Raw genomic sequence first — 14,667 nt, 5'->3', positions numbered from 1 at the left:
ATACGACAAGGCGATAGGGGCCCCAGATCTCAGGTTGATGTCTAAAAAGATCCCCGGGTAATTTATCCAGTCCCGGGGCCTTTCCCACTGGAAGTCTGCCTATTACACTTATTACCTCCTCCAAGGTAAACTCCAGGGGCTCCTGCTTATCTACTGGGACTTGTGAGTCGGGCAAACTACACAACGCGGCTTCCCCCCCATATAAACCTTTAAAATGGGCCTCCCATGCTGATGCCGCAATATTCGGTTCTATGGCAGACTTTAGGTCACCCGAGCCATGGTTAACAAGTGACCAAAATCTACGCACATCTTTTGTGTCCAGGGCTAGCTTTAGGTTCATCCACCTTTCCATGTCGCATTCTTTTCTTGCATGCCCCGTGACCTCCTTATACTGCAATCTGCAATCTCGAATCGCCATTTTGCTATGCCCTGCCTTAATTGCTATAAGAAGATTGCTTTTTGCTTTCCTACATGCTGAATTATACCAGGAAGAGACAGGTTGTCTGGGCCTTCTCGTGGGTACCTGGGGGTAGAAGACTTCAGCCAGGCTATTGGCCAAGTCTGAATGGATTACGCTAAGTTCTCCATTGAAGTCACTAGGAACATCTTGGGAGCTTAGAGTTTCGACCTCCAGGAGTCTTAATAAAACTATGTTGTAGACTTTAGCTAAGTTCTCTTCCGAACCCATTATTCTCCCCCACTTTACCCTCCTCCTGTTGCTTGATAAGATCAGACCCAAACCCTCATCGTCCCCTCCTACATTAAGTGTGTCTATTTCTTGTTGCCCTGGATTCACCAACTCCAGGCGTAACGCGTTATGGTCACTATCGGTCCTCTCAACTACCCTAAAATCAATGAGCATCGACCACATCCGGGTTTCCACCATGATGTAATCGATTCGAGACTCTTGCCCCTTCTTGTTGTAAGTGCATACTGACGGGCTATCGGACGCTGAACGGCCGTTACAAGCCCTAAGGGAATTATTTAATACAAGGGCTGTGATCTGAGTTGCCAATGGGGACCACACCTTAGGGCGTGGGGACTGACATTGGGGGATCGCCCAGTAGTCATCCTCTCCCATAAGCGCGCCTTCGCTACTTCCAAAAAAAGGTTCATATTGGCAATTCACATCCCCTGCCAACAAAAGCCTAGAATCCCCTGGCAATAGACTCAAGAATTGGGATAGATCATTGATTGTGGGTGACTCAAGCCCTATCCGCCAGTCCATACCCATTAGGCCATTTTAACACTAAACACTGCACATACTCTGAATGAGTAGGCATATTTTCCACCACACAACCCAAATGAAGAGCAACCCATATAGCCAATCCCCCAGAAGGTCTTCCTTTCCCTCCCCACCTTGCGGGTACATGATAAGTGGCAAAACCCACTCTTGAGTGTTCCTCCCTGGCCCAAGTCTCCTGGAACAAACATAAATCCCTCTGGTCTACCAGGGCACCCCACTCAGGGCAATGTAGCTTGTTTGTTATACCCGCCACGTTCCAAGACAGTATTTTAATGGAGGTCTGTGCCGTGGCTGCTTTAATAACTGCAGCACTTCCTAGAGTCTCACCTACACTCTGTACCCCACAATCAGGTTGAGCTTGGTGCTGTAGTACCACACTTTGAGTCAGAAGGCCCTCTACCGTTTTAGGAACCCGGGTCTGGATGATTGGAAACGCACCTTCTGAACCACCCTCAAATTCCTCTGCACTTTCAGTAATCTTTTTAGGGACCATGGACTGGGAATTACCCACCCTCAGCTCCCTATCCACATGAAGTCAGTCCACCATTTCAAGGGAACTAAACCTATTATGGGTCACAGGGTAGTTTTGGGTGATTAGGTCTCTGTGATCGCCCCTGATTACCCCTAGACCCCGCTTTTGCATTGCCAGTGACCAATCCGATGCGCAACCTGGGGTTGCAGGTCGAGGGTAAAAAAAGGACAAGGGATAGGGTTTGATCCTTGAGCCTACACTATCGTGAGTCCAATTGCAAATATGCTCTACTGTGCGTGGGTCCCTAAAATTAACCAGAACACAATCACCTGGTATGGTTTTTCTACTACGTCCCACCCAAGTTATCCTGCGTACCATCAGCACTTCACTTTTAACATTATGCGGTAGGGGCCGATTGTGATTGAGCCACTGGGTCACTTTATTTTTTAAGGATATAAATGATTCCTGGCCTGGGTTGCTAATTTCAGGGGTGCCTGTCAAAACCTCCACATACGGACTGGTTTCAGGCGGTAAATCAATTCTTGTCACAACCTGAGGTGTAAAATTAGGTAGAGACTCTCCCTCCTCTGGTGCTATCGCGTCTGAAGTATGCGTGCTCGGATTGGCTGCCAATACCGCCCCTGCACCAGCTCCTGCGGCCGCAGCTGACTTATTTGCAGTTGTGATAGAAGGCGCAGCAGTGGGAGAATAAGCAAGACTCGCAACCCCAGTAGGCACAGGACTGTTTTGGGCTGAATCCGCCATCTGCATTTTTTCCTTTCTTTTTACCCCATTCCCGGCCATAATCTGTTGTAACTGGGAGAGCTGGGTTTCCATGCGAGCTATTCGTAAATGGTTTTGGCTGTCCAGGCCATTGCAGGACCCAACTGTTGCCTTTTAGGAAAGCTGGAGCTCACTCAAAGATGGGAAGAAGAAAGTAAGTGTCCTTTGTAGGTGACAGAGGAGAGGAGAATAGAGTGGCTGTAATGTACTGAGGCATGGAACTAAGTGTGCCAATCAGTCATGAATCTGATAATCAACATGGCGTCAGAAAACCTTTTGCAAATATTTGTCATTGTTTCTGTGCATCAACATTGATCAAAGCAGCATCTCAGGCTATGGAAATGTTTGTGTAACATCCCAGCAAGCAAAGTTACCAGCTTTATGTTACTTCGCATTTGTTTCCTGTTAAAAATCATATAAAAGGTCGCTGTACAATTTTAGACAATAAGTTCACAGTTAATATTCACAATGAACTTGATGGTTTTGTATGTCTAGTGTGGCTAATGTGCAAATGCCATGTTTACAAGAGCCTCAAGAAATTTATGGATGAGCTTCAATCAATAGGATTCTGAAAAAGAAAACGGAGGCAACCGCTGCTCTACTTGTGTGCTGTACCGAGTTATCATCTGCACAGCATTACGGCTATTTTTTGTGCACGACCCTGAAAGCAGAATGGATCATGTAATTACACAATGTCTTTACAGCACCATTAAAATGAACTGCTGAAGCAGAAATCAGAACTGAAAACATGTATATTATTGCTCGAAGACAAGGATGAGAATAGAAAACTAGATGGAATGTTTTCATTTCAAATTTAGAGGGTCAGTCTGCCAGACTGTAGTCAAACTGTATGATAAGTTAAACAATACTTACAAAGGGATAATATTAAAAACTGAGAAGCACCCGAGACGGTGAAGTTGGTATCCAAATGTAAAAGAAGACTAGTACAACAACTATAAGCGAGAGCCCCATATTCAGTTTCTATATGAAGGTTCGGAATGTGGTGTACACAAGATAGTGTTGCAACCTCGCTTCACTATTGATGCCATTGCCACAATAAATACTCATTTCTTAACAGAGCTATTAGCCTCCGTTGAAGAAATTATGGCTCCTTGGAAAGAGATTTAAAAAAACGTTTTCTTTTTTTTTTTTTTTTTTAAACCGTTTATTACAGAATCCAAAAGATATACAAAGATGGGCCTACAACCTTCAGGCCGGCCGCTAGCAAACAAAAAGAGCATATAATACAAACAGTAGAACACACGCTGCGGCAGAAGTGGGATCACAGGAGTTGAGAGAAGCGTTGGCAGCCACACCATCCGGACCCCACACAACGGTTTCATTTTTATATAAATAACGAAAAAACAAGTCCACAAGGCAACCCACAATCGGAAACAATAGCATGTGCTCCCCTGGGGGGGACCCTACCGATACACAGGAATATCAAGGGGGGGGGGGGGGATAGGTCGGGACGGAGACAAAGTGGACTCAATGCCCAGAACCAGGAAGACAAGCAGGCTAAGGAGACGGGGCCGGTGACGGATCAGGCATCAGCGGCGGGGTACAGATTCCCCCACGGTAGGCGTTCCAGGGGCCCCACACTTTCACCCATTTCCCAGGCTTACCTCTCGCAACATACACCACCTTTTCCCGAAACATACACCAATCCATGTTGTCCTTCCACGCCGAGACAGTCGGTGACCTCTGAGAACCCCACAATTGCGCAATATTACGCTTGGCCACCATATATCCCAGAGTCACCCACCACGTCTGCGGCACTGAGTAGTCGGTTGGCTCCCACACATTCAGGAGACATCTCCCCGCCTCGGGCAGCAGCGGCACATGCGTAACTGCCTGCAAAACCTCATGCACACCACGCCAGAATCGCGCCACCTCCGGGCATTCCCACAAAATATGGAGAAAGGTCCCCGAAGAACCACACCCACGCTTACACAACCCGTCCACAGCATAGCCCATACGCATCAGACTCGGCCCCGTAACATAGACCCTATGGAGTATCTTGAGCTGGACGAAGCGAAGGCGAGCCGGTATGGCCACCTCTTTCGGGGAGGCCACCGCAGACACCCAGTCCTCGTCATCCAGCTCCAATCCATCAGCCCCCCACGCCTCACGAAGGCCAGTCAGCAGTCCCGAGCGATCATTGATGAGTTTTTTATATAAATTAATGAAATCGTGCCGTCCGGTACATGCCCGTCTAGCACTCTATCTTCCAGAGGGGAGTACTCCGGGATGGAGGCAACGTCCGGGAATACGGAGCACAACGCATGACGGATCTGCATATATCGAAAGTACTCCCTGTCCTGCAACTGGAATTCCGTCTGCAGCACATCGAACGTTTTGAATCCCCCCCTCGTCCAGAGATCGCCCACCCTGCTGATGCCTATCATGTCCCACTTCTCAAAACCCTTCGAGGTCCACAGGGAGCCCAGCCGCTCAGATGCGTATAGTGGCGTCGCCCGAGTCAAACAATCCTTCCACCCCATCGCCAAGTTAGCCGCATGCCACACTCGCACCATGACCCGCATGGGGCCCGTCAGACGTGCGTCGAGCGAGCTAGAATAAAGCGCCCGATTATAGTCGCCGCCCAGCAGTAACATTTTATCCATCTCAAAGGCCGGGTTTAGAGCGGGCCCGTAAAGGCCGTGATTTATCGCAGCCAGCTGGGAGGCCCAGTAATATCGCTTGATGTCTGGGAGGGCAACCCCCCCGTCGTACCACGGGAGCGTCAGCTTCGCCAGGGCGATACGCGGTCTACCCTCCCAGAACAGGCGGCGCTGCAAACTCCACTTCGCGAAAGTAGCGCGCCGGGACAACGTCCATTGTGTTCTGTAAGGTGTACAGGAAACGTGGCAGCGACATCATCTTAAACAATGCCGCCCGGCCGAGCGGCGAGAGCGGCAAGCGCCTCCAACGCGCGACATCATCCTTCAGGCGCTGGAGGGGGGGAAGCAAGTTCTGTTTATACCGTCCGTTTTCTTTTTTTAAATCTCTTTTCAAACACTGCAAATTTAGATGTGCTCCTATCCTCCATGGTCATTTTCTGCCAACAAAAGTTTGCATCGGAGTCTTTTGGTAGTATATTGGTGGCATAACTCAAGTGTTCTCTTGAAAATGAAGCGATATTACACGCCCCATCTCGGACCTCAGATACTCAAAAAGTATACTAAAATCAACATATTTGTTGCCATTTATGCAAACAAGTGCAAGCAAATTTAGAAAACAATGGGTAAAGTGGATGGAAATAAACTATGATCATATGGAGAGTGCTGTGCAAGGCACTCTTCAGTATTTTCTCTCCCTCTATCAGTACTGCAAGGACTATTTATGAAGGATGAAATAAAATTGAGACAAGACCTTTGGTGATGGAAAAAGTCAACATCTTTTAATCTTTCAGAAATATTTTGTAATAATGGATGACTGGTTGGCAGGGCAAAAACGTATTTTTGCTGCATCTCGGATTGTCAAGCAACTTATCGAAACCGGTTGGATCCATGTTTCTTCATTGTGGTTGGCTAGGATACAGAAAATATGGATTTTTACAGTGCCACATAATACAGTGGTTATGTTTTTTCAGAAGCTAGATAAGCTGAATCCTTTCTTCATTTATCCCAACACCCCAATACACAGCACCTGGTTGTGTTCCTATGTGTATGTCTGCTAATATGCAACACTGTTTATATATTATAGTGTAATTACTCTTTGGGCCTGTAACCCCCTCGGTACAGGCTCATTCAAGAACTTTATTCCCCTCCATCCTAATACCAAAATATGTAGGGTCCCTTATCTTAACACCAGATCTATGGTAAAAACAACAGATCTATGGTAAAAACACCAGATTGAAATATTCCAGCTACTGGACTCCGAATCCCCGGAGATTCTATTCTTAACGGAAACTTAGTTAATGGATGAATCCTCTACGGATATCTTAGCTGCTCTCCAAGAAGGCCACTACTCACTCCAAACTAATGGACCCCCGGGCAAAATATGGGGTGGAGTAGCAGCTGTAATTGCCATCGTCAACCCTCACATGTGCTTTGGTGTATAGACCTTCGGGCCATATGTTCCACTTTCTGCAACTCCTCGCAGAATCTATGTCTCCCTTAACCATGCCAAAAGTCTGTTAATAGGCAACCTCAATTACTGGGCCAATGAGGAAGCTGGTGGGTAATCCACACTGAAGTTAACCTGCCTGCTAAGCAGTCAAAAGCTTAAACAGCATGTGTCCCTGCCTACCCACAACAAAGCTAAAACGTTAGACCAGGTATGGTCCACTAGCCAAACCGTGACCAATCTCACATTCACTATATGCGTATGGTCCGACCACCACTTATATAAAAAATAATAATAATAAATACACTTACTGGCCTGACCCCCCCCCCCCCCCCACCCCACTTCAAAACCTCCCCTTTTCCTTGAACTCTTGCCAGAAACTGGTCCCAAGTACATCTCAACTCCTTTTGTTAATCACTAACCATAGCCTCATCTAACTCATATGATAGCATAGATCGACATGAAGAAGAAATGACCAAATGGCTAACAGCAGCCGGCAACATACATGCTCCCTCCAGCGATCCAAAAAGGTCAGGTGCCATGATGTTTCTAAATGGCTCACTGAAGATCTAAAAACAGCCAAAACCAAACTCCACTGCACAGAATGAAAATGGCGGAATACCTACTCATCAGACAATAAAGAAGCCTACTCAGTACATCCTAAAAAATATTTTAAAAAATTAATCGGCAAGCCAAATCCCTCCTTTTCTCCAACAAAATTTATAATTCTGTAAATAAGTGAAAGGATATCTTCAGCATGGTTTCTAAAAGATCTAAACCTGACAGGGTGACTATCACTATCCTACTCACTCAGAAGTTGTGACAAATTAATCGAGAAGATTAAGACGATAAAAGATAGCATACCCACCAGCCCCCCTCTAAGGTGACACACACCAAAGACAGAAACCTAACACATTAGCTGAATTTCCAGCTCTCAGCAAGGACTGCCTCATGGATCTGCTGCCAATAGTCAAGTCGGGATCCCCTAATGATATCTGCCCTCCGAGGTTCCTAAAAATGTTTTTCTCACACTTCCCTGACTTAGCCATCTCCCTCCTAAACCGGTCCCTTAGTCAAGGCACCGTCCCTGGCAGTTTTATGGAGGTCATAGGGTCCAGTCACAAAAGAAAGTCAGTGAGGATCCAATCACCCAGAAAAATTACCAGCCAATTTCACTGCTACCACACTTAGCAAAGATGTTAGAAGCACGTGTTGCCAAACTCCTCTGCTCCTTCTTGGAGGAATCCAACTTCCTTGACCCCCATCAGGCAGGATTCTAGCCAGCTCTTTCCACTGATTTGGTCATTCTCTCAGTTGTGGGTGACATACGAGAGGAAGCCGACAAGGGCACCACCCAGGCATTTGTCCTCGACTTGTCTGCCGGCCTTTGACACGGTCGACCATGAGCTTCTGGTTGGCCTGGGTCGAAGCCGCTTGCCTGAGTGACACAGCGTTTGTATGGATTACATCCTTTCTGAAACACTGCTGCCAATCAGTCCAGCTATCCACCTTTTACTCATCTAAGGTCCAGCTATCTTACGGAGCACCTTCGGGATCTTCGTCATCCCTCCATGTCTTCAACCTGTACATTCATCACCTAGTACATTCTTTAAAGTATATTAATGTCAGAATTTATAACTATGTGGACGATTTGCAATTACTTTTTACTACTAATAAATCTGCTGAAGCTAAGGGAGCCTTCAAAAATACTATGTTGTTCATCCGAGACTGGATGAACAGCAACCAACTAAAGCTAAACTGACACAAAACAAGCACAATCGGTGGCACTCCTCTATCCAGCTCCCCACGATGGGTACCCCCCACACCCTCCCCCAACCCAAGAACTCTGTAAAGACCCTTGGAGTACTCCAACAAAAATCTTTGAAATCCCAATTAAAGAGTGATAACATTGCCCTGCTTCCTGCAACTCTGCAAAATTAAGAAGGTTGGCAATTTTTTTGTCTTCAAAGCCCTCGTTTATGTCATCATCACCTTAGTCATCTCAAGAATAGGCTATGCAAATTCTCTCTACCTGGGTCTTCTGAAGACTCTAAATGGCTCAAAACCAGGCAGGCAGGCTAATCTTTCAACAGCATAGACATTGCACACTATCCACCAGATGAGAAAGCTACACTGGCTACTGGTGGAACAATAAACCATTTTCGTGTATTATTTTTAAATCCCTCTACGGCAAAAGCCCAATTTTTATATCCGCTAGAATTAAAAATATATACCCCCAATATTAACCTACGGTCCACCCACTTCATTCTTCTCACAATACCCACATTAAAAAAGAAAAGACTGGGTGGGGTTGGGGGGGGGGGGGGTGCTCGGGGTCAAGATTCATTCATTCATAAATAATCCCACAAGGTGTAGTATGACTTGCCATGGCCCAATTTACTTTTCACGTGACTCAGAACTTAAACAAATGGTCTAGTCATTTGTTGGTCCGTGGCAGCCCAAGGGGCAGATATATGGGCCACCAGGAGAAGATAAATGCCCTCTTCAGTCATGCTATATATATCCACTCCTTCAAAGGCTAGCTAAGTGAGTGCACCAGCCCACCCCTCCCCACCACCCTAAATGCTGTTTTTTGTATGCCAATGCCTGGGCTCTATTGCAACATGAGGACTGCATGAGATAGAACACAATAAAACAAGTCTGCTCTTTAGTCTCATTCTACCAAAAAGTATACCTGTTGCTAGCTTTTAATGTACTAGCTGCAAGAGGTGGGCAGCACCGCAAGTGCAGGGATGTGAAGGTGAAGGAGCACATGGGCAAAACATCAAGAAAACACCTGCACACTTATACAGTGCTCCTAAAAAAGTAACACCCTGATTTGAGATGTCAAATAATACAAGCCATCCTAACAAAATGCTCACCAGGAGGGACATACAAAAGTAGAGAAGGAAAATCTATTAAACAGGATTTAGCAAATGCAATCAAGAAGAAAGCCAACCAATGATAAGCAATTGGTTGACTTTCAGCTGACTAAGTATTTGTATTTCACCTAAAACTCATTCTATGTGTTGGTACTGCACACAATAGGTCTTCAACAGCAGACAGATAAAAGCTGTCTGTAGGCGAGACCAAACAACTGACAAACAGAAAACTAGAGTACATGTTGTATCTTACCTAGCTACATGGATACTACCTTATACAATCCTCTAGAAACATTCCCTGAAATCACTGCTGAGATTAGGCTAACAATAAGACGTAGCATAAGTAGTCTCTCTCATTAGGATCATGAAATTCCTATAGCATTGAGTTTTTTATTCCACATTCCCAAGTTCATCTATCTGATGAATTCAAAGGGTACATTATATGCACAGGAGTCAGATATGTAGTTCCTCGAGCACTCATAGCTTCTTAACCCGTCAATGGTCTTATGGCCACACATCCTCCCTGAACGTTCCTTCGAACCACAGTCAATTCAGTAATGAAAGCGGCCTATTTCTACCACTACTCTCTTTCTACCTTATGTTCCCCTAATGGAACAAAAACATCTGAAGCCAATCGTCCTGGTTATTGTTATCATGCAACTACATTATTGTATGCTTATGACTTGTGCAGGTATTTCATAAAAGAACAGTCCTTGTCTTTTCTAATGCAATAAAATAAAATAATCTGACTGTACCAAATCAGCAATTAGGATGTTTTTTTACTGCTGACCAAATTTAGTCTAGAGTAAGAATAGTGAAGAAACATCTTAGTCCTTTCAAAACAACAAAAGCAGAAGGAGGTGAACCCCTCTACTTACAGATCCCAAACACTGAACCAGATTCTGTTTCGCAGCTCTAGGTATACATTTTAGAATATAACCTGATTAGGATAGGTAAAAAAGCTTATTTCACAAAGGTGTTATTTTGCAGAGTCTTGTAGAAGAAACCTGAACTTTAAGGCATTTATTAATCTTCACTTTAGTTTCCTGGGACACGAGTCATTTATGCCTTTAATAATGTTGTTTGAACATATTAAAAGCACTTTACACATGTGCTTTTATGTTACAAAAGGGGTTTATCGACAGTGTTGTAATCACAAATGTAATGTTTTTTTTTATTACCTAGGTTTTACATTTTTGTACAAAAAGTGTTTTGTTAGCTGTACATGGACCTGAAAGCTTAGGTTTATTTGTATTGTTTTTACACAAAAAGGCTGAACATATCTGTGCAGCCGCATGCTCGTCTTATGCATGGCAATCTTTATTCACAGTCATCTCAATAAATTGATACGTGGAAACCTCTGAGAAACCAAGACCACAGTCATAAGCGGACACAAAAACTTGTTTTACAAGGAGCTAAGCAACACAAGCAGGGTGGTGACAGCATACCCTATAGAGATCAGTAGGAGTGAAGAGGTCCTTTTTAACCTGTGTACCTGGAGTGAGGCCTACAGGCTCACTCACTTTTCAAAATTCCACTGCTGTGTGCTTAACGCACCCTTGGCTAAATCAGGTTGGTGTGAAGTACTGCACAGCACAGAGGTGGTGCATTTGCGATGGGTGTATGTATTCTTGGGAAGGGTACAGTACAAGGATCAAGCAGTGCTGTGCAGTGATGTATGGTAAATGTATTTGTTGGGAGTATGTGTGCTGGTAAATGGTACAATATAATAAGGATTTAGTACTGTGCAGCATGTACATTTGAATGTTTATGCTAGGTGTATGTGTCACAATAGGTCTCAAGATATTATAAGACCTGCCATGAATGAGATTTCAGGCATGTGCCCACTGATGAACTTTGAGCAGCTCAGACATCCAAACTCAAGTTAGGACTCCTTGCACCTTTCCATCTTCTACTCTATGACAGATGTAAGATGCACTAATCGGCTGGCTTCAATGAGTATTGGACTGCAGAATCCCAGATACTGAACTGCAGGAGAAAAGAAAAACAGGCTGGTAGAGCATGCAGCTGGTGGAATAGATGATGCTGCCATTGCACAGAGCCAGATGAACAGTGGCACTGTCATGCCACAGGCTCCTCACTACTGTCTCGACAGGCTGAGAGATTCTTGGGTGCTGAGCATACCATCACATCCACAAAAACAGCATCCTACAGCCACGGGAAGGGAACAAGCCAACTATACAGTGAGCAGCCACTTCTGCATCTCCTCCACCGACTTAACTCTTTTACATCACAACTACTTTTCAGCGAACATATTTTAGAAAGACACTGAATAAAATTACACAAATTAAGTGATTTATTTGTGCTACATACCACTTAGACTCATCTGCAGGTTTGAAATGTTGTGTCCTTTTTGAGCCAATGTTCTAATTCGCTGTTCCTGTTTTAGCTTTTGTGCTTCCTCCTGAGCACGTTGCATACTCTGGTACAGCTCCTGTGTCTTAAGAGTCAGAACTTCCTATCATGAAATTAAAATATCAGAAATATGTTAGAGTAAAACCAAATGGTATTCCAAATGTATAAACCAGTAATCCAGAGCCAACAATATACAGAACAGATCATCAAGTACGAATATGAAAGATTGTGATGCCATTCTAATGGACTTAGTTAGCAGAGTAGCACAGTTACACTCTCTAAGGGACACCAGTTTGTAGGAAGATTTTATTTTAATTTAAAAAAAAAAAAGTCCATTCATAAGCATTAGGACCCATAATATAACCTTGAAAATCTGGAGAGTAAATAATTCTGTCTAAGTAATGCAATAATTCACTACTTTAAGTGCCACTTAAAATATGTTTTTATTAATTTTCTCGAAATGCCCAAGATTGGCTGGAAGCACAATTCTGTTTGTAGACTATTACACTGTACAGGAAGCAAGAAGGAAAAAGCCTGTATATATCGCTTTCTGTTACTTTTGTGCATGCAACTAGCATTATAATAGAACAATGCAATAAACTAGTATGCGCCACTGCTGGAGGCTAAGACGCGTATCATTCTCATAAAGATATAATTCCTGACAAAAACTTTACTATGCATCCCTCAATATAGGACACATCATCAAGTAAGAAGAGTATACTAAAAACACATACTTCCTTTTGTTTTTGCTTCAACACATCTTCGTCAAATTGCTTTTGGATCAGTTGTCGCTCCAAAGCCAGTCTCTGTTCCTCCTCTTGTTCTTCGCGAAGTCTCAACTCTTCTTCCATCTGCTTTCTCCTACGTTTCTCCTCGACCTGAGCTGCTATAGCTCTCTGGTTGCAAACATTATCATAACAGAATTAATAAACCCTTAGATTCATGTACAACATGGAGATGAAAATGAAAATAACAGTAGCCCTTGGGCCATTAATAATATGCATTGGAAAAGCCAAAATGTCTAGCACTGGCTACCAACCTTTTGACTTTACCAATATTTGTTTTCCCTGCTTTTTGTACAACTTTTTTAATACCTTGATTTTACGGGGTTTGCAGTGTTACAAGAAGAGAAACATGTTAATTGAAAAAACAGCTGCCCAGAACACATGTCCACAGCACTACCCACAGCATTGCATATAGTACAATCAATGCAGAGAGATTGTAGTAACAACCTTGAGAATCAGGGTCACAGCTCGAGTAAGCAATATAGAAAGGTAAACATACGCAGCAGGTGGGAACCTGCCAACAGCAGCAGTCAAGGCTGCTTCAATTCCATTGTCTGTACTAGAATTCAAATCTGATCCCGCATCACTGCCTTCATATGATTGAAACGGCCACAGCACCAATGCCCACGTTGCAATACCTTCCTAGGCTTTATCAACATATATAGCCAGCTTAATGTGTTGCTCTTCAGCCACAGTCTACTCCAGGACATCTTTGATCCACATTTCTATCCGAGGTGCCCATGTACCCATCCAATTAATAGCCACCCTTCTTTTTGCTAGGAGGGCAAGTTACAAGAACCTATAAGGCATTTTCCAGCCTTTACACTTAGCCACCATAACCCAACAAGCATGACTGTGGCGTAACTGGGAGCCGAAGACCAGTAGTCGCTTCGAGCTGTGGCACCATTCCCCCTACCCCCCCAATACGGCATGACTTTTCCGCATGTCCAGGCCAAATATAGTAAGGAGGCCATGTCCTCCCCGCATCTGGGACATTTGACTACCCTGGGTTTGTAAATTTTACTGAGGGCATGTGTAGTAATGTACATTCAGTGAAGGTAGCGGAAGAGTACAAGTTTGAATCTACTATTGCATGATACCTGGACCAACGCAAAGGCTCGAATCCAATCTTCGTGCGAGAAAGGTTTAACCAATTCCAACTCCCATGAATGTCGAGCCATCAGTGATTACTTTGAGAGTCCTCCCCTACCCCCCCAGGATGACCCCATACAAGAACAATATCTTGCGGCGTCCCTCACCCCAACGGAGGAAGCCCACCCAGTACCCGTAATGGCACTGGAGCTGCAAGAAAGGTGCACCACACCTCTTTTGCACTATTCTCTAGTTTTGCATAGCGCAGGAACTGACCAGCCAGACCTGAAAGGTATCCTGGGCTTCTTGTTAATTAATAAAGACCTCCCTGAGGTAGAGATCACCAGCCAGTAGGCATCCCATCCTCCGCTCTATGGACAGGTCTGCATCTATTGTATGAAATGGAGCCAAGTCTCAAAGCAGTAGCTCCCGCTCAAAGGGTGCTCTATGGAGGACTTTGGGGACTATCCTCTGCCAGACCGTTGCGGTGTGTCATAACAATTAGGGAAAAGGTTAATCTGCCCTCCCCCCACTTTTGAGAAGCCGAGACTGTGGAATTCCTCCGGTCGTGCCTCATCAAAGGTGCCTCTCCCAATTGTCGGAATATGCTAGCCATTAAGCTGCATATTGTAAGTGGGCTACATAGTAATTGTGTTGAATGTCAGGTAATGCTAGTTGTCCATCTTACATCTCTCGCTTTAATATTGGCATAGCCGCTCTTCTGCAGCGACCTGCCCACACCAAGGAAATTAGCAAGCTGTTCAAGCGTTTAAAAATTCCCTGATCTAGGGGGCACAAAGAATTTTGAACCGCAAGAAGCAACGCAGAGGAAGAACTTCTTGGCTACAGCCACTCTACCCATAATAGAGAAGGGAAGCGTGCCCTCTTTATTACAGTGCATCTGTCGTGCCAAGGTGTGGGCCACCATAACTCCCAAGTATTGGAAACTGTTTCCCATCG

General features: G+C 44.6%; 1 protein-coding gene across 1 annotated transcript in view; it reads right to left on the bottom strand.

Annotated features, from left to right (window-relative positions):
- CCDC66 (coiled-coil domain containing 66) overlaps window positions 1-14,667 on the bottom strand; it is a 356,874-nt gene that overhangs the window by 192,281 nt on the left and 149,926 nt on the right. The window contains exons 12-13 of the mRNA XM_085624655.1: window positions 12,565-12,726; window positions 11,789-11,933 (exon numbers count right to left, since the gene is read on the bottom strand). Of these exons, the coding sequence (XP_085480781.1) occupies window positions 11,789-11,933; window positions 12,565-12,726 (307 nt within the window). The remainder of the gene's footprint in view (window positions 1-11,788; window positions 11,934-12,564; window positions 12,727-14,667) is intronic.

Source organism: Triturus cristatus, chromosome 9 (genome assembly GCF_964204655.1).
Source record: "Triturus cristatus chromosome 9, aTriCri1.1, whole genome shotgun sequence".
NCBI classification, from domain to species: domain Eukaryota; kingdom Metazoa; phylum Chordata; class Amphibia; order Caudata; family Salamandridae; genus Triturus; species Triturus cristatus.
This window is presented reverse-complemented; position numbering and strand designations above follow the sequence as displayed.